The sequence below is a fragment of the Macaca nemestrina genome, chromosome 12 (assembly GCF_043159975.1).
Source record: "Macaca nemestrina isolate mMacNem1 chromosome 12, mMacNem.hap1, whole genome shotgun sequence".
In the NCBI taxonomy this organism is placed as follows: domain Eukaryota; kingdom Metazoa; phylum Chordata; class Mammalia; order Primates; family Cercopithecidae; genus Macaca; species Macaca nemestrina.
Genome location: NC_092136.1, coordinates 20,441,735 through 20,459,590, shown reverse-complemented (window position 1 = coordinate 20,459,590; position 17,856 = coordinate 20,441,735). Strand labels below are relative to the sequence as shown.

The following is a 17,856-nucleotide window of genomic DNA, read 5'->3' as shown; positions in this document are numbered from 1 at the left end:
AGTCCCATGTTCCTGCTACCATCTTGGACCGGGTAATGAGGCCCCCAGCCTTCTTCCCATCTTCTGGGCCCTGGTGTTTTGGGTGCATGAGTAGGAAGGTGAGGGCTAAAGGATGTTGGTGCCGCCGGCCTTCCCCTCTTGGTTTCAGAAGGAAACCAAGGAGTGAATGCGCTCTGAGCTTTCCTCCATACCCTCATGTCCTCTCTTGGGTGGATTTTTTAACCTTTTATCACTGGTTAAAGGGTGACAGCCACGATGTGGAGAAATCGAGTTCCAAAGCCAGAGCAGGAGCCAAGTGAAATGGAAGGGCCATGCTATGCCCCTTGCCCAGGGCCTCTGGCTGCTCAGTTGAGAGGGAATCCCAGGTCCCCCTGGTGTCCACCAGAGTGGAACTTGTCTCCCTCAGGACAGTCGTGGGCTTCTCAAATTCTACCAAAAAGCCACAGCAGAAGAAAGCACTCCCATGGGAAGGAAACCTGTTTTCCTGCACATATGCAAAGGTGGGGGCTTGGAGAACTGACTGGGATAGGGAAGGGGTAGGGGAAGAGAGCCACTGGGCAGAATCAGCTTTCTGTGGCCACACCTTAATCATGGCATTGTCACTGCTACATCCCATGGCAGCCCAGTGTAAATAGTATCCCTGGTTATGTATTCTTCTGAGCCATTCATTCAGCTGTAGGGCTGTAGGTAATACCGCTTTACAGAGACAATGGTCTAATCCTAATTTCAATAAGATCCTTTATTGCTACCTTTAAGAGATTTTAAGCCCCTTACATCATGTTTTTCCCTCCTTAGTAATAACCCTGAAGGGTTGTGGTTATTATTCTGGACAGGGAGAGTATAGTGTGAAAGGTTGAACTTGAACTGCCCTAGCTCTCACAGCTAGTAAGAGCTAACGCAGGCCCTGAAACCAAGGCCTTCGACTCTGAGTTCAGTGCTCCCTCCCATGTAACGCGTCTCTTCTTTCCACCCTCCCGTCCGAGTAGTGGAAGGGACCTCTCAGTAGGAGGAGGGTGTGGTGGGGGCCAGGTTGCCCCAGATGCCTCCTGGCTCCCCAGCTGGGGGCCAGCAATTAGGAAGGAGGAGGACCACCTGCGTTGACGGTCATTTACCCAATTGTGCTTTGTGGGATATTCAACCCAAGGAATGTGGCACACCTGGCCGAGCGTAAGAGGAAGCCCAAGTTCTCCAAGGAGGAGCTGGACATTCTTGTCACAGAGGTGACTCATCACGAAGCAGTGCTCTTTGGGAGGGAGACCATGCGGCTGTCCCATGCTGACAGGGACAAGATTTGGGAAGGCATAGCCCGGAAAATCACCTCCGTCAGCCAGGTGCCCCGCTCCGTCAAGGACATTAAGCACAGATGGGATGACATGAAACGGAGGACCAAGGACAAGCTGGCCTTCATGCAGCAGTCCCTGTCAGGCCCTGGGGCTGGGGGCCGGGCCCCCACCATCGTGCTCACGGCCCACGAGAGGGCCATCGAGTCGGCGCTGCTCACAGCCCATGCAGGGCGCGGCTTCCCCAGGGCGGAATTGGATGGCACCGACAGCCCTTCGACCAGCTGTGAGTATCACCAGTCCCCCGCCGCCCGGCCGGCCGCCTGTCCCCGAGCCTACACTCCACAGTCTCCCACCAACTTTCCTTCTGGTTCTCTCATGTCCCTCTCTGTCCAGCCCACTCTTTCCATCCTCCCCTCCTTCTCCCACTCATCTCCTCTCCATCTCTTTTAGTGCATTCATTCTAGAACATTTACTGAGCATCTCTGTGCCAGAGCCATGCTAGGAGCTGGGAAGACAGCTGTGTGTAAACCCCACACAGGCCCTGCTCTTGGGGAGACCCTGGACTCCTAGGAATAAACCAACCTTAAATAATTGCACGAGTAAACTGGTAACAAAGGGATGAAGGACACAGGAGTCCAGGAGGTCCTGAGAGCAGGGCTGACTTCATGAGCATGCAACCTGAACAGTCTCAGGGGCCATGGGGTTTCAGGCTCTGCTGTCACCATCTGGACATTCTTCATAGTTTTTGAGCCAGGGGCCCCACGTTTTCATTTTGCATTTGACCCAGTGGGTAACATAGCAGCTCTGTCTGAGACTTAAGGAGTGGGGAAAACTGTCACCACTGGGGGCTGGGGAAGGCTCCCTGAAGAAGTCCAGTGGACTGGGATGTGAAGGGTAAGAGTTAACCAGGCCAGGCAGCAGCGTGGGGCGCGGAGAAGGGGAGGGGAGGCGCGCAGGCAGAGAACAGCATGTACGAGGCCCTGCATCAGGAAGGCGCTTGGCACGTTCCATGAACAGTGAGAAGCCAGGAAAGCCCAAGTGTAGCAGCGCGGGGGAGGGGGCTGGAGACGAGGCGGCCAAGCTGTGAAGGCCTGGGCCGTGGAAAGATCAGTTCCTTTCTGTGTCTGGTCCTGACTGCTTTGTTCCTCTATTATTCTCCTTACTCCCCTGCCTGAGCCACGCTGCCTACCCCCCTTCTCTGTGTGCTGCCTCTCTCTGCCTGCCCTATGGCTGCCTCTCAGCTCCCTCTCCATCCTCCTGGCTGCTCCCCTACCGGCTCCCCACCCCTCTTCTCCCTCTGTACTTGTCCCTGCCTTTCCTCTCTACTTCCTGTGTCTCACATGCACTCTGAAGCTAGGGCCCCAGCGGCCAGGGCGGGTGTCCCTTGGGGCTGGAGTTCTAGTTGGGGCTCAGCAGAAGGGGGAGTACTCGAGGCCTCTGCAGGGGCTGCACCCCTTTCTTTCCACTTCTGCACATCTCCCCCGCCCCCCACCAGCTGCAGTCCCCACTAGAGGCCGTCTGCCTGACTGGCTCGTGAGTGGTGGGAGCCAGGCAGCAGAGGCCCCAGGGAAGCGGCCGTGGCTCAGCCTGTGGGAAGGTGCTTCGCAAAGACTCCCTTGGCCTTCCCTTCCCGGGCCCCCTGCCATCAGGATCCGCTTCCTGCTTGGCTGGGGCTCCTGACAGGTGGTGGTTCACAGAGTCAGATGTTTAGGACTGGAAAAGAACATGGAGACCATTTAGTTCAACTTCCTTGCAATGCAGAAAGTAAGCTCTGAAAACCAAGGTGGCCCCAAGCTCGATTCAGAAGCAGGACTTGAACCCGGGTGTGCTGGCTTCCTGTGAATCAGCGTTTTCCTAAGTCTTAAGAGGATTCTACCCCGTGATAAGAATAAATGGGGGGTCAGCATCCAGTAAAGCCTATTCCCTGCATCCTGCTCCGCTCACCCCTCCATCTCCCTGAAACTGAATGTAGTGAGGCCACCAAAGGTTACCTGGGCTGACAGGGAGCCCGAGTGTGCCATCGGGCAGAGCCTGCTTGACCCCATGGCAGGCTCACAGCTCTCCCTTTCCCTGCAGCGGCCAGCTGCGGCAACACTCGGCCAGGGGCTTTGCAGAACGGGGACCTGGGAGGGAGGGAGCAGCATCACCTCGCCAGGCCTCACTCCTTCCAACACTGGCCATGTTAGACAGGTCTCTGGGATCTCGGGATGGCTGCTGTCCCACCAAGCACTGCCAAGAGACACAGGGCTCCTACCAAGGTGGCCCAAGTGGGCCCCCAAGACCCCTGGGAGGTATGAGGTAACTATAGGTTGAACCTATCTGTCCTCCCCGTCACCTTCCTGGGGGGTAGTTCTGAGCTGAGCTGTCAGATCCAGGCAGGGAGGGCTTGCCTGTGAGTAGAGTCAGTCCATACATTATTTATTCCTGCCACAGGGATTAGCCCATACCCTTGGTCACTAGAAAGCAGGACCCACATGTGCAGAGGCTGGGCCCCCCTCCCTGTGTCCATCTGCAAGGAGCAGTCTGTCCAATGGCCCCTGTGTGGTCAGATGCTCCTGGGTGGGAGCACGATGTGACTGAACTGGAAGCCTGCCTTGGGGGACAGGGGGACAGCAGGGCTGGTTGCAGAGGTAGCTTTCCTGCTCTGCACTGTCCTGCCGGTTTCTTCAGCCTGTCTGCATCCGCTGTGGTGGTTCAAAGGTGCAGATTCCATATTAGTAGTCTTTTATCCGTCGCCTCCCTCCCACTCTTCCCCCCAAGTCCCCAAAGTCCTTTGTATCATTCTTATGCCTTTGCGTCACATGGTGCAGTGTATACTGCTTGGGTGATGGGTACACCAAAATCTCACAAGTCACCACTAAAGAACTTCCTCATGTAACAAAATATCACCTGTACCCCAATAACTTATGGAAAAAAAGGGTGCAGGTTCCAGCAAGGCCACAAGATGGCCCCAAGCAATGCAGACATGGCCTCAGAGAGGCCGGCGCTCAGAGGGCCAAGAGCATCATAGTACCTTTGGGCAGGTGCCGCTTCTTCAGTGTTGCAGAGCGCCTTCATGTTTGTCATCTTGTTCATGACTCTTCTTAACAACCCAATTAGGTAGCCAAGCCGTTGGACATGTAAACAGGGCAGTTGTTATCATTGCAGAAAGTGAGTTGCAGAGAGATGAAGTGACTGCTGAGGTCAGGAGCTGCTGGGTCGGCACACAGCCGCTGGGCTGTGGTCTCCAAGTCCCCTGGCCTGGGCTCTTTCCCACTAGAATGGAGCTGTTCCGTGAGAGGAAGAGGAACTTCCCCCCAGGGGTGCTGGGCCCACGCACCTCAGGGATTTGGGGAACAGTGATTTCTCTATGAGTAGGGGCCAAACTAGACTGTAGGGTGGCAGGGCAGGGGATTACTCAGGTGTTTTTCAGGGGCAGGGCCAACCCCCGGGCCTCCCTCCTTCTGCCTTTTGTAACCATTTTTCCATCTTTGTTTCTGTCCCCCAAGATGATGAAGATGAGGAGGCGCCTGGGCCCTCAAGGCAGCCTCTTCGGGTGCCTCTGCAGCAGTCTCCGGAGGAAGAGGCCCACCTGGCCAGGCCCGCCCTGCTCCGTTCATCCTCCTCCTCAGACCAGTCTGAGACGGTGGGCCCCAAGCCAGAGGCCCTGCCCCATCCCTCACCCCAGGCCCAGGCTGCCTGCAGGACCCCTCGGCCGCACCCCAGCCCACCCACCACGGGCCTTGACTGGCAGCTCCTCCACGTCCATGCCCAGCAGACCGAGGTGTTCCGGCAGTTCTGCCAGGAGCTGGTGACCGTGCACCAGGACATGGCCAACAGCATGCACGTCATCGGCCAGGCCATGGCCGAGCTGACCAGCCGCGTTGGTCAGATGTGCCAGACGCTGACAGAGATCCGGGATGGGGTTCAGGCATCTCAGCGGGGGCCAGAAGGGGCAGCTCCTATGGGCTGCACTCCCCAGGCCACCCAGGCCCAAGCCCCCCTGCCAGAGCCCCCGGCAGCTTCCCCAGCATCAGCCCCCACACGGACTACCAGGTCTCGGAAGAGAAAGCACAATTTCTAACCCAGCTAGTCTACACTAGGAGGAAGAGCCATGGAGGAGGGATGTCTGGCCTCACAACAGGGGCCAGTCTGTCGTGTCCAGGAACAGGATCGATGACCCTTGTAGGACATTGGGGGCGCTGTCACCTCCTCACCCAGCGCAGGTTGCTGCCTGTGCTCTAACAGAGCATGTATTCAGCCCCACACCCTCATCTTTGGCGGATGCTGAAGATGCAAGAAAAGCCACCTGCTTGATGCTTGCTTGGCCTGGAGATCGTTCTTCTCTTGGTCTGTGTCCTGTGGCGGCAGGCCTTGCAGGGAAGGGGGGTGCAACAGTGGGGAGCATCTGAATGAAATCCCGCTTTCCAACCTTGGGGCTGCTGTATCGGCCTCCCACACGTGACCTCCCAGGCCCTGATGCTGCTGCTTTTGAAGGGGTTGAGGCCTGATGGACAGATTGAGTCAGTCCTTCAGGGAGGGGTCCGCCCTCCCTTGCCCTGGGGTGGTGCCCGCCTTGGCCCTCCGCTTGCCCTTGTGCGCGTGCTCAGCTGCTGTGCTTGCCTTTTTTGGAGTGGGGAGAAGAATGGGATGACGTCGGAGGAAGGAAAAGACTGTCTTGCATTCATAGAGAGCACTTTATGCTTTTCCTCGCCCTTGCAGAGGGGTGGTCTCAGTGGGGGCTCAGGACAGTCAGCTCGAGGCAGCCAAGTCAGGTATTATTATGATCATTTTTATCATCATCATCTGTGTAAGACAAATGATACAGCCAGTTAGTGAGAGGGCCAGGACTGGAAGCCAGGGTGTCAGTTTTCCCAGCTCCTCTGTCAGAGGCCAGATCTGGAGTAGTGGGAAGGGGGCGGGGGGCGGGCCTTGCCCCTTGCCAGGCCTCTGCCTCCTGTATCTCTGCTCCTGCCTCAGCTGTCCTGGGTGGAGGTGGGAGGCACCTAGCATTTAGCAGGTGATTCTCTCACCCTGCCCTGGCCCTATGGCTCATAGCCAGTGGCTGGGAGAGGCAGGGCCAGATCTCAGGAGCGGAGGGCAACCTCTTCCCTGGCTTCTGAAAGAATCCAGAGCCCAGTAGGGCTCATGTCCCATTCCAGGTTCCAGCATGCCTTGCCTCTGCTTGCTCGGGCTGCCTACGCACTAGCTACACACACCTCTAGCTTCATGTTTCATATTGGAGTGTGGGGAGAAAACTGGGTTCTTAGCATTAGAGAGGGAAGTGGCAGGTGGCAGATACAAGCTTAGCTCTGACCTGGGTGCAGCTCAGCTGTGTGTCCTTTTTTTCCCCTGACCTGAAGCTGACCCCAGCAGAAGTCCCCCAGTCAACCCCTCCACCCAACAACCCCCCACCCTCCCATCCTGCCCCCAGCCGTAGTAGGAGCTGGGAGGATTGCAGCACCCAGTGCCTCCCAAGGCCGTTCCTGGAGTGCTGCTTGTAAACCCAAGCCAAGCTTTGTCCCACGTAGGGAGAATGGAAGGTGACTGCAATGTCCCTGTGCCTTTGGCTCCATCTCCCCATTCTGTGGTTTTTTGGGGGTTCCTACTTCCCTCAAATTGAACACTGTCCTGTCCAACAGCCCGATGGCTTAATTATTGCCTGGAATTGCCCGGCCTCCTATGCTGGAATCAAAGATTGCCTTCCAAAGTATTTTTGTTAAGATGGCAATAAAAAGAAATCGATCTCACTCTTTGAACACACCCAGTGTCCAGGATCTTTCTTTGGTGTGTATTCTCTTTCTTCGTTTCCTGTGAAAACCTCAAGGTCCCCAAAGCAGGGGTTAGATGATTAAGGAAAAGCATGTTGGTGAGAAGGGCTTGAGTGCCCCTTGATTTCCCTGATTCTATAAACTGCCAGATTCCCTGTATCCAGCACCATGCCAGGCCCTCGGAGGAAAGGACGGGCTTGCATAGGCTTAAGGGATGGAGCATCCATGCACGAAACCACTCAGTTATATTTCATTTCTCTGCTCTTCAAAAGTGAGGTGTTGCTAAGTCAATTTTACCTTTTGTTCCCTAAAAGTAAGTGAGACGTTGTGGTAAAACAATTACCGTTTCGGACAGGAGGCTCTAGAGGGGTCAGGGGCTGTCCATGTGCCAGTGCGCACTTTAGGGGCCCCCTGAGGCGTGACCCTCCCCACCAATCCAGGTGTCTGTGTCTGGCACTGGCAAGGCTCTGCCCACCTAGATCTGAGGCTTCTCAAAGTAACCAAAGCTGCCTCCTCTGCCAAGAGGAGGCCTCCTCACCTGTGCATTGCTCTGGCTTAATGCCAGTCCCAGAGAGCTTCTCTAAGGCAGGAAATCTCCAAGTCTTGCCCACAGATCCCCTTTCTAGAAGGTTCTAACCTACCTTTAGCCTCTTGAAATCCAGGCCATCCTCTGCAGTTCTTAGTCAAAAAGCATGACCATAGAAATGAAGGACTACCCAATTTTCGAGAGATGCAAAGATGCCATGAAACCATTCCCAGGGCCTTCTCTCCCAAGGTCAATGTATGAAGCAGTGACTGGCTGGCTGCTCTCTCTGTTCCTGGGGAGGGAAGGGGCTGAATCGGAAGCTGTAAAACTGAAATGGAAGTCAGAGCAAAAGGGACAGCGAGGACTTGTCAAATTGGGATGGAAAAGATTTTCAGTTTCTGTTTATTGGCTTCAGTGGGGATTGTGGGGCTAGCACATTAAAACAGGGAGAGGAAACTTGGATGAGAGGCAGAAATGAATTGGAAGAGGGAGGCCTGTAGCCATGACCAGTTGGATGTGTGACCCAAAGCCCCTCCTAGCCCGGAGACCTATGCATGTGAGAACACTGAGCCCAGCCTCTTCTCGGTCAGTCTTTTCCTAGTTCTGCCTCCCTAATTGGGGCAGCTTCCTTTCTATTGAAGATACCCATTAAGCAGTAGTGTCTGAGCCTAGCCTAGTCGATTCCCTCCAGCAAAATGGATGCCCTGTGTTATGTTCTCTTAATAGTCATGACCTGACCCAGCTAGAAAATATGATGCACTTGATAAGACACAGTGGGTGAGGTCTGAGAACTGTTGTCTTAGTACTTACCTATCCAGTCCCCAAGGTCAGCGGGGAGGTTGGAATAAAAACAATCCAGGATCATCATGACAGGTTTAGTCCAGAGCTCTCCACCGCCATCAGCAGCGCCGCCACCTTCCCCTTGATTGCTCCAAAGGTCCCAAATTCTATGGGTTGGAGTTGAAATGCCTCAATAAGCGCTAGCATTTGCAGAACAGCCTCAGCCAGGCATTCTCTGTGCCTTCTCTCAAGAGGTAGTGACCTGGTAACTCCTCAAACCTCCTTGCAAAGAGCTGCGCAGCCACAATGGATAGATTTTGCACCTCCTGGTAGCCTTCCACTCCTTGGGGAGGGCTTCTGCTTTCCGCAGCCATGTAATGAATGGAACAGGCACAGTTCTTCATAAAGGGGCTGTTGTGAATGGGAACAGAAGGGTTCTGGGGAGTGGCTCAAGCCAGCATGTGTTAAGGCAAAATACTTAAAAGCAGGAGATCTAATTAGAGGTAACAGGTTTGGGGACCTAGCTGGCTCCATTTAGCTTTACCTCTTAAATGATACAACATAAACATCTTGTCAGGGGAATGGGTTGTGATTCACCGACAGTTGTCATATATATCATAGTTCAAATGCTAAGTTTCGGAACAACCAAATACAACAAAATCTGAATAAGTGTTGATCTGCCTTTGAAAATACTTTGTGATTTATACAATGCCTTGAGGTTAGCTTTCCAAATATTGATTCTTGATGGATAGAAAAAGACCGGAAGATGGAAAGAGAAATTGACTTGAGTCTTTCTAAACCTTTTGACACACCCTAGAAGTTGCTCTTTTGAATAAATAAATCCGTGATAGGAATGTATTTCTCATCTAGCTTTTTCTCTTGATGTTGACTGTCAGAGAAATAATTCTAGCTTTTAGAGCTTGGTGGTTGTTTAGAAACTGGAAGAAAAAAAAGGAGAAGACAGTATTCTCCAGTCCTGGTGCTCTGTGATTCAAATGAGTCTTGTGAGAAAAAGATGAATGAATGGTTTTCCTTTCATATCTGGGAGCAGGAAAGTTTGGAACGACTTCTATTCTGTGCTAACTGCAAGGTTGATTATTTTTGGATATCAAATCCTAGACTCTCACTAAATTGGGGACTGGAAATATTTTACATATTCAGAAGAAATCTCAGCTATGGAGAAAAGTCTGACTCACAGTTGTAGAATTGAGATCGGGAATTATTAATTTGGAGCAACTTCTGTCAGCCAGGAGGGTCTCTTTTCCCTTCTCTTATGTCCTTTGTTAATAACATCACGGCTGGATGCGTGGAAATCACCGTGTGATCTTCACTACTCAGAGATAGCGATGCTTATATCCGATGCTGATAAGAACACCGATGTGTTGGGGCTAACAGAGAACACAGACCTAGGACAAGATGCAAATTCTGGGGGATCTAAGCACTGTAAATCCTGCAAGTTCTACACCTCCATGGTAGAGCCTGTGGCTTACTTCTCTCAAAAGGTTGAAGCAGCCAAAGCCAACATTTGCTGTCCCATCCGCCTTGGTCTTACCCCTTCTGAGGTCTTGCAGCATCCTGTTGCCAGAATGGATTGTTCCCTGGACTCCAGTGATCCTCCTTGGAAGGCAACAGCCTCCTCCCAGGCTCTCCAGATGAGAAAGGCAGGATATAGATGAGGGGCAGCTGGTGCCATCCCTGGGACCTCTAGAATGTAGATTCTCCATGCTGCTAGCCGCCACCACTGTCACCTCATACTGGAATTGGCATTCATATATTTCTTTTCTTTGTGTGTGTGTCAGAGGTGAGGTGGGTGACAGTAATATTTGTTTATTGAGGGAAACTTTGAAAGTATGCAAAATTACAAAGATGATCCACCTATAAGGGGTTGTCACTGTTAAAATATTGGTATAGTTCCTTCAAGTTGTTTACTGGGGCTTGTTTTTAAAGCATTATTGGAACCATAGTCTAAATACTTCCAGTCCTATTGTTCTCACACTATCTTATTTCAACACCATCTTTCCATGTCATAAAAGATTTTTTGAAAACATTTTTCTATAGATGAGTAGCATTCCATTGTATAAATGTAGCATCATTTATGAAATCATTTCTCTAGTATTAGACATTTAAATGTTTTGCCTTTGTACTACTATACACAATGATACAAGTCACCATAGTGGTATGCCGGGTTTGCATACTTCATCTGTAAATGTTTCTTGAGCCATGTTGCCACATTGTTTCCTAAAGGGTTACACCTGTTAATTCTACATCATCAGTACAGGAGACACCTTTCGTACCACCTTTACCAATAGAGATATTATCATCTTTTAGAAATCTGTGCCAATGAGACAATGTGCTATGCTGTGTTTCTTTTATTAGTGATGCTGAATACTTTTCATTTGTTTATTATCCACTTGAATTATTCTGTGAATTTTTGTTTCCCCTGGACTTTTCCAGATATAATTCATTGGGCTACACCAGTCAGATGGACTTTGATTATTGTCCCTGGTTTATGAGATAAACCATCACATAAAGAACTAAGTTTATTTTTTACTACAAATTTCCTAGATGCTTGTGTATCTCAGAACCCTAAAACGCCAACTAATTTCCTCTTGCGTTCTGATCTGTACACCTTCTCTCCTCAGCAGGTGTTCCCTCATCTCACCTTTTGGAGGTGGGTAGGGTGGTGGGCTGGATGTTGCAAATGTTGTTTCAGTGAGAATGGGCGAGGGCCATAGAATCTGAGGGTTTGACAGAACTTTAAAGGTTTTCTGGTCATTGCCAAGTTGGTGCTTTACATGCCCACATAGGAGCCATGAGTTACAGTGGGAAACGTGCATAGGACTCAAAGCTTCATCTCCCATTTATTAGCTGTGTGACTTTGGGCAAGTTGCTTGGCCTCTCTGAGCCTCAGTCTCCTTATCTTAAAATCATTTAGTAAGATTAACCAGTGGTTGTCAACCTTCTGTAGTCTCTTATTTACCTTCCTCCCCTGTCCCCACTGAAGCCCCCATTTTTTAAAGATTTTGATCTTTAGCATTTATTAATTGATCTGTTGGACACCTTGTCACATGGGCTATTTGAGCTAGGCTTTGTGAAATACTGGAAACAGTTGAAAGACCCCAGCCTTACCACCATCAGAGGCCTGTGGGTATCTGGGAACCCCTGTGGTTAAAAGTTAGTGAAGAGTAGAAGAGATGACCTTTCAGTTTTTCAATCACCTATAATATCTAGTTGATATATTTTCCATATACTGTGAGGCAGGCAGGGCAGGTGTCATATCCAGTCTCAGAAAACAGAGATTCTTAGAGGTTTGGAGATCTGCTTGAGGTCCCACAACACAGTGACATCGGGACAGGGATGGTTTCTGGCCAGTGCTACTTCTCCGGACAGGGCAGCTGCTCTGCCGATGTTCACACGGGACCACATGCCTGTGGACTTTTAACCATCCACACTTGCCCAGCACTGGGCCGGCACCAGCGGGCACTCAACAAAGGGTGGCCCATGCGTTCTCATCTCTCTCCCCTCCCTGCTAGGTACGTGGTCATCTCTCGGGAGGAGAGGGAGCAGAACCTGCTGGCGTTCCAGCACAGTGAGCGCATCTACTTCCGGGCATGCAGGGACATCCGGCCTGGGGAGTGGCTGCGGGTCTGGTACAGCGAGGACTACATGAAGCGCCTGCACAGCATGTCCCAGGAAACCATCCACCGCAACCTGGCCAGAGGTGAGTGCCATGCTCCATGCGGACTGTGCCCACCACTGAGCCCCAGGGGAGGCCTGGATAGCTTCTTTTGGAGCTTCCTGAGAAAACCAATGGGAAATACAGTTCCCAGCAATGGGAAGACCCAGAGTAATTTGGGGGAACAGATGGTTGAGGTCTGAGCAGCAGCTCTGGGCCAGGCAGGGGCTACCCCAGCATGTTCTCTTCCCCTATGGTCTCAGAAATCCTTACCACACACATTTCAGAGTATCCATGACAGAGACAAGCCCCCAAAGCCAAGCAAATGTATTTAATCAAAATATACCCTATTTCCCCAACTCCAATTGATGAAAAGATGTTACACACTGCTACTGCCTCAATAATGATCGCAATAACAGGGAACATTTACTAAATACTCATATGTGAAATACTGACAACAGTTCAAGGACCCCACTCTACCACCATCAGAGGCTTGTTGGGTATCTGGGAACCCCTGTGGTTAGAAATTAGTGAAGAGTAGAAGAGATGAGCTTTCAGTTACCTACAATATCTGGTGTTGATATATTTTCCATAACCTGTGAGCAGATTTTCTGCATGTTTCCATGTAATCATCATAGCAGCCGTCCCTACCCTGTCAGTGTACCCTGAGAATTAGATGGAGTCGTGGACATGTGGCCTTTAGGACGATGCCCGCCTCCATCATCAGAAGTCCTCAGCTATAAACTTTTAATACTCATGATCCCACGTGGATTATTTTACCCATCTTACAGATGTGCAAACCGAATATCAAATGAATACAGTGATTCATCCAGGGTCACCTGGCTAGGAAGGACAGAACTAGGTTTCTAATCCATATCAGTCTGACTTCAAGGTCTAAGTTTGACCTCCAATGTTACCTGGTGTCCCAGAAAAAACCTGTCCCCTCCTTGGTTCCTCCTGGTGTCTCTACTGCAGTCCTAATGAGATGAGGTGAAAGAACAATATCTATCAAAAGAAGAAGGTTGGCAGGAGGTGGGAGGGTGACTTAGGTGTGGGAAGCTGGGTGGGTTGGGTGTCCATTCAGAAGCAGTTTTACTGCTTCTCAGCGTAAGAAGAGAGTTTAACTACTCTCAGCCTCTAGTCCTTTACCCTTTTATTCCATCTTCATCCTGCCCAGGGTAGACTGGTGAGTCCAGGCCCTTCTTTCAAGGGTTTTTTTTTACACTAAAACCACACACCCAAATACCTAGAGTCTATCTGGTGCCAGGAACCAAGGCTGTTCCCAAGCCTCACTGTATCGTGTTCCTGACCAACTTACTAATTGGAAATAAATCTTCACTTGGAATATGAGGGGAGAAGACGAAAAGGGGGTGGGAGTGACCTATTCAAACTAAGCTATCTTTAAAAGCAAAACAGAACAAAGCAAACTGTGGACATTGAGTGCACAGCTGCTGCCTGACTTGGTAAAAGGTATCTGGAGATGATGGGCAGTAAAAGGAGACCCCATAAACATACTCATTTCTTGTCTTCTTTGGATCTCAGGGTTGGGCACCTGTTGGTTTCACTTGGCAAGGCGTGCTTCCATGATGAGGCTGCAGTGGTTTCCATGTGACCTCTGGAGATGCCTCATGTAAAAGTGCCTAATACATATTAGGGACTCAATAAGTCTTTGTTGAATGGATGAAAGAAGAAATGACTGAAGACAGCCAAGAAGCTTCCCAAAGAATCATACCACTAGAAGAAAAGAAAACCCAGAGAAATCATATCTGAGAACACAGATTTCGTCCCTTAGTCATAACCTTCTTGCGTTCTTCTGGATTTGTGATGTCCTTTTCTTCCCCCAGTGGTCTTCTCCAGAGCACCTGAAGCTGCATCATCCTCATGAGCCCCAAGACCACAGGGGACTGCTCAGAGAAGGGTGTGAGCTTTCTGGAGTGGTTCAAATGAGGTGTGTCAGACAGACTTGAAAGGAGACACACTGAGACATATGAAGATACAGGAGGAAAGAGGGTCTATTCCTGGTCAGGCTGAGCAGTAGGAAATAGGAAGGCAACTGAAAGCTACAGTGGGGCAGTTCCACAGCTGTGGGTGATCCTGAAGCCCTTGGGAATGGTCATGGAGCTCAGTGGCTTTTAAATGTGTGCCTCTGTAGCCTGTAACTTCAGCGGACTCCGGGTACTTTTAGTGGTGTCCCAGATTGGTGTGCCAGTGCTGCTCTGAAAGGGAGATCCCCTATGCCCAATCACTCATGGTCTTACATAGAAGGAGGTTTCTTTGTAACTGGAGGTTGGCACCCTGATGGAGGCCAGAGCATGAATTATTCGTTCTTATTAAGTAGGAATATTATTGGTTGTTGCCAGAAGTCTTCCTGAAGACAGTGTAAACTATTCCTTTGTGGTTATTCCTTTTAAGAATAGATTGCATCTAAAGCTCACATTCTAACAATTTATGTGATTTGACCTACTTTGACTCATTAATTTACTTTGAGGTTTCCTTTGTTTCTGTTTTCCATATTGTATGGAGGCTTTGGAAGCAATTTCATGATGCTTAAAGGTTTCTTTTGGCCCATAGATGTTTCTTGAAGCCGTAAGTCCACAGAGATCCCCTGCTCATACTAAGAAATTTGAACAACGTTGTTTTCAAACAATGATGAGGAATCTCTGGCGATCTGTAGGCTTGACTTCTCGATGTCCTCAGCTGTTTGCTGCCTGATGGTCCCATGACAAAAGGCAAACGTGGGTCTTGATTTTTAGAGATTTTCAATGGGCAAGTGCTACATCTGATCTGTAAGACATACAGGTTGCATTTTCAAGTTATCTCCATCTCTCCCCTTTCTGCAGCTCAGCTGATATAGAAGTGCAGGCTGTGGGGAGCTGCTGAATTCCAGAAGCCTTGGAGATAAAGTTGTTCCTTAAGTATTCATGTGAGGACAGAAAAGGTGCATCCTGAATAGATAACTTCCTTTTGTGCTGTAACCTAAAGGAAACCTGGAGTCAAACATGTAGCAGGGCACAGCACCTGTGCCAGCTACGGGAAACCAGGCATGGAACATCTGCACTGCTTATGGCAAACCCTTGGCCTTCACTCAGAAGCCTTTGGCAAATGGAGCCATCAAAAGCCTAAGTACAGCTTAGTTCAAGTCATTGTTCAGTGGCACATCACCCAGGGCCCCTGCATCTGGTCTAGGAAACCTTTGAGATTTCTGAGTTCCATGGGCTACTTTCAGGACCCTCTAAGGGCTGAAGAGATTCCTCTGCCTTTTTAGCATCTCTCACCAGGAAGCATCAGCACTTCTGTAGCAGTTTATGAAACTATGTTGGTAATTTTAAAGAATCACGCTAGCTGGGTGCCATGGCTCATGCCTGTAATCCCAGCACTTTGGGAGGCCAAGGTGGGCAGATCGCTTGAACCTAGGAGTTCGAGACCAGCCTGGGCAACATGGCGAAACCCTATATCCACAAAAAACACAAAACTTAGGGTGTGATGATGTGCGTCTGTAGTCCCAGCTACTTGGGAGGCTGAGGTGGGAGGATCACTTGAACCTGGAAGGTGGAGGCTGCGTGAGCACCACTGCACTTCAGCCTGGACAACAGAGTGAGTCTCTGTCTCAAAAAATAAAATTAAAAACAAGGAATCAGTCTAAAATAATTTATGGTTGAGGAGCTCACCAAAATATTTGAAACAAATGAAAGTAATTCAAAGTGAATTGAAGTAATTCACATGATAGAAATAGGCAAGGAAACGTCCTTTGAATTGCCAAGTAAGGAGACACAGCTATATTTCCAGACTGCTTTGGGTCATTGTGGATACCTTGTCCTTTATCTTGTCAGAGGCTGTCATGTTGGAGCCCTCAGCGCCATAGGTCTCCTTGTCTTCCCCTTTCCTCTGCCCTTAGTCATCAGTGAGAACTACAGAAGTTCAGATCATGCTTTCTCACATGTTCCTAGTCTGCTGATTGCTGGGAGAATTAGAAAGGACAGTTGCCAAAGGATTGACTTTGCCTTAAGTGGGCTGTCTCCATAGCAACGAAGGAGGAGGAAGGAGTGAGGCCTATGGTGTTTCACGTGTACCTTTTACCAAGTCGAAGCAGCCATCTTGTCATTGCTAGGGCTGAGGGGAAGCTGCAAAGGTTGGGGGAGTTGATACTCACTTGGCTCTGAGGTATGTTCCCACCACCCAGTGTGATTAAGTGGGATGTTGCCTTCTAGGGTCACAGGAAAGAATGTTCAATTACTCTCCCCTGTAGATTTCTCTTAACTTATAACCGTAGAGCTTGTAGATGTGAAGCTTCTCGGAAACTGTCTCTTTATGAAAGGTCTTTCCACCGTTCAGGTCCTATGAGTCTAGTTCTGATGGTCCACTGAGTGATTCATATCTCCCCTTTGCAACACCTGCCCCACAAGCCCAGATGTAGAGGGATGTGTCAGGTGACCTGACAGGAGGCCTGCTTTGTTTTCTGTTGGTTTCTCCAATTTGGGGGTTTTCCCCACTTCCTTACACCCTGGTTTTCCTTCCTAGGAGAGAAGAGGTTGCAGAGGGAGAAGTCTGAGCAGGCTCTGGATAACCCAGAAGACCTGAGGGGTCCCATTCATCTCCCTGTGCTGAGACAGGGCAAAAGTCCCTACAAGCGTGGCTTTGATGAGGGGGACGTACACCCCCAAGCCAAGAAGAAGAAAATTGACCTGATTTTCAAGGATGTTCTGGAGGCCTCACTGGAATCTGCAAAGGTGGAAGCCCACCAGTTGGCCTTGAGCACCTCACTGGTCATCAGGAAAGTCCCCAAGTACCAGGATGATGCCTACAGTCGGTGTGCAACAACCATGACCCATGGTGTGCAGAATATAGGCCGGACCCAGGGGGAGGGGGACCGGAAGGTCCCCCAGGGGGTCTCCAAGGAGCCAGGCCAATTGGAGGATGAAGAAGAGGAGCCTTCATCATTCAAGGCCGACAGTCCTGCTGAGGCCTCCCTTGCATCTGACCCTCATGAACTTCCCACCACCTCTTTTTGCCCTAACTGTATTCGCCTAAAGAAGAAGGTTCGGGAGCTTCAGGCAGAATTAGACATGCTTAAGTCTGGGAAACTTCCTGAGCCCCCCGTATTGCCACCACAGGTACTGGAGCTCCCAGAGTTCTCGGACCCTGCAGGTAAGTTGGTTTGGATGAGATTATTGTTGGAGGGCAGAGCACGCAGTGGGCTGTGTGGAGGGTAGCCTAAAGCTCTCTGTGGAAACCACCTTCTGGGAGACCTGAGGAGTGTAACATGGAGGCAGCTACCTCCATGGGTGGGAGCCCAGGTCCTCAGTGTCTCTGGCAGGCCCGTCGGCAGCTCTGCCAGGTACTCTGTGTGTTGCCCTTGTATCCTCCTTGTCAATAAAGGAAGTTCCGCTGCAGATGGGGTGTGTGCTGTGTTCTTGACCCGTTGCCTTTCTCTGGTGGTCCTACTGGTGTCTTACCCCAAAGCCCAATTTCTAAACCCAGTCTTTCTCTCTCCCCAGTCCCAAGCAGGGTGTCCCACTGGAGAGATCTCATGGCTTCCCTACCTTAGTCCAGGAACATAACCTTGTTATTCTCTTCCTGAATTTCTGTCCTGCCACACATGTTCCCCAGCCTGGAGTTCTAGAAGGATGGAGAGTGAGGGGATCCAGGCCATTCGCCTGCATGGCTTTTCCCTATTCTGTTGGCTACCTGGATCTCTAGTGTTGGTTGACAACTAGGGAGGTTTTCCAGTTCATATCTGCAGCTGAGGGAGACTGTTTACATAGCACTTACTCTTTTAACCACATCCCTTAGCTCAGAATGAGGTGTTTCTTGTATTTAAAGCATGCATCTGAACTAAACTGC

General features: G+C 50.3%; 2 protein-coding genes across 10 annotated transcripts in view; both read left to right on the top strand.

Moving 5' to 3' along the window:
- Positions 1–17,856, top strand: part of LOC105471631 (PR/SET domain 11) — an 88,708-nt gene that overhangs the window by 61,341 nt on the left and 9,511 nt on the right. For 6 of the 9 annotated variants that reach the window (XM_071074804.1, XM_024789635.2, XM_011724207.3 and 3 more), the window contains 2 exons: positions 11,873–12,060; positions 16,534–17,160. In XM_071074804.1, coding sequence (XP_070930905.1) covers positions 11,873–12,060; positions 16,534–17,160 — 815 coding nt within the window. Of the gene's footprint in view, positions 1–1,144; positions 1,567–4,771; positions 5,349–11,872; positions 12,061–16,533; positions 17,161–17,856 lie in introns of those variants that run through there. The other 3 variants (XM_071074806.1, XM_071074805.1, XM_071074803.1) reach the window with 2 other exon arrangements.
- Positions 5,388–6,098, top strand: LOC105471630 (uncharacterized). Its single transcript, XM_011724205.3, is given in 3 exon segments — positions 5,388–5,493; positions 5,496–5,641; positions 5,643–6,098. Coding segments are annotated over 3 exon segments (708 nt in total).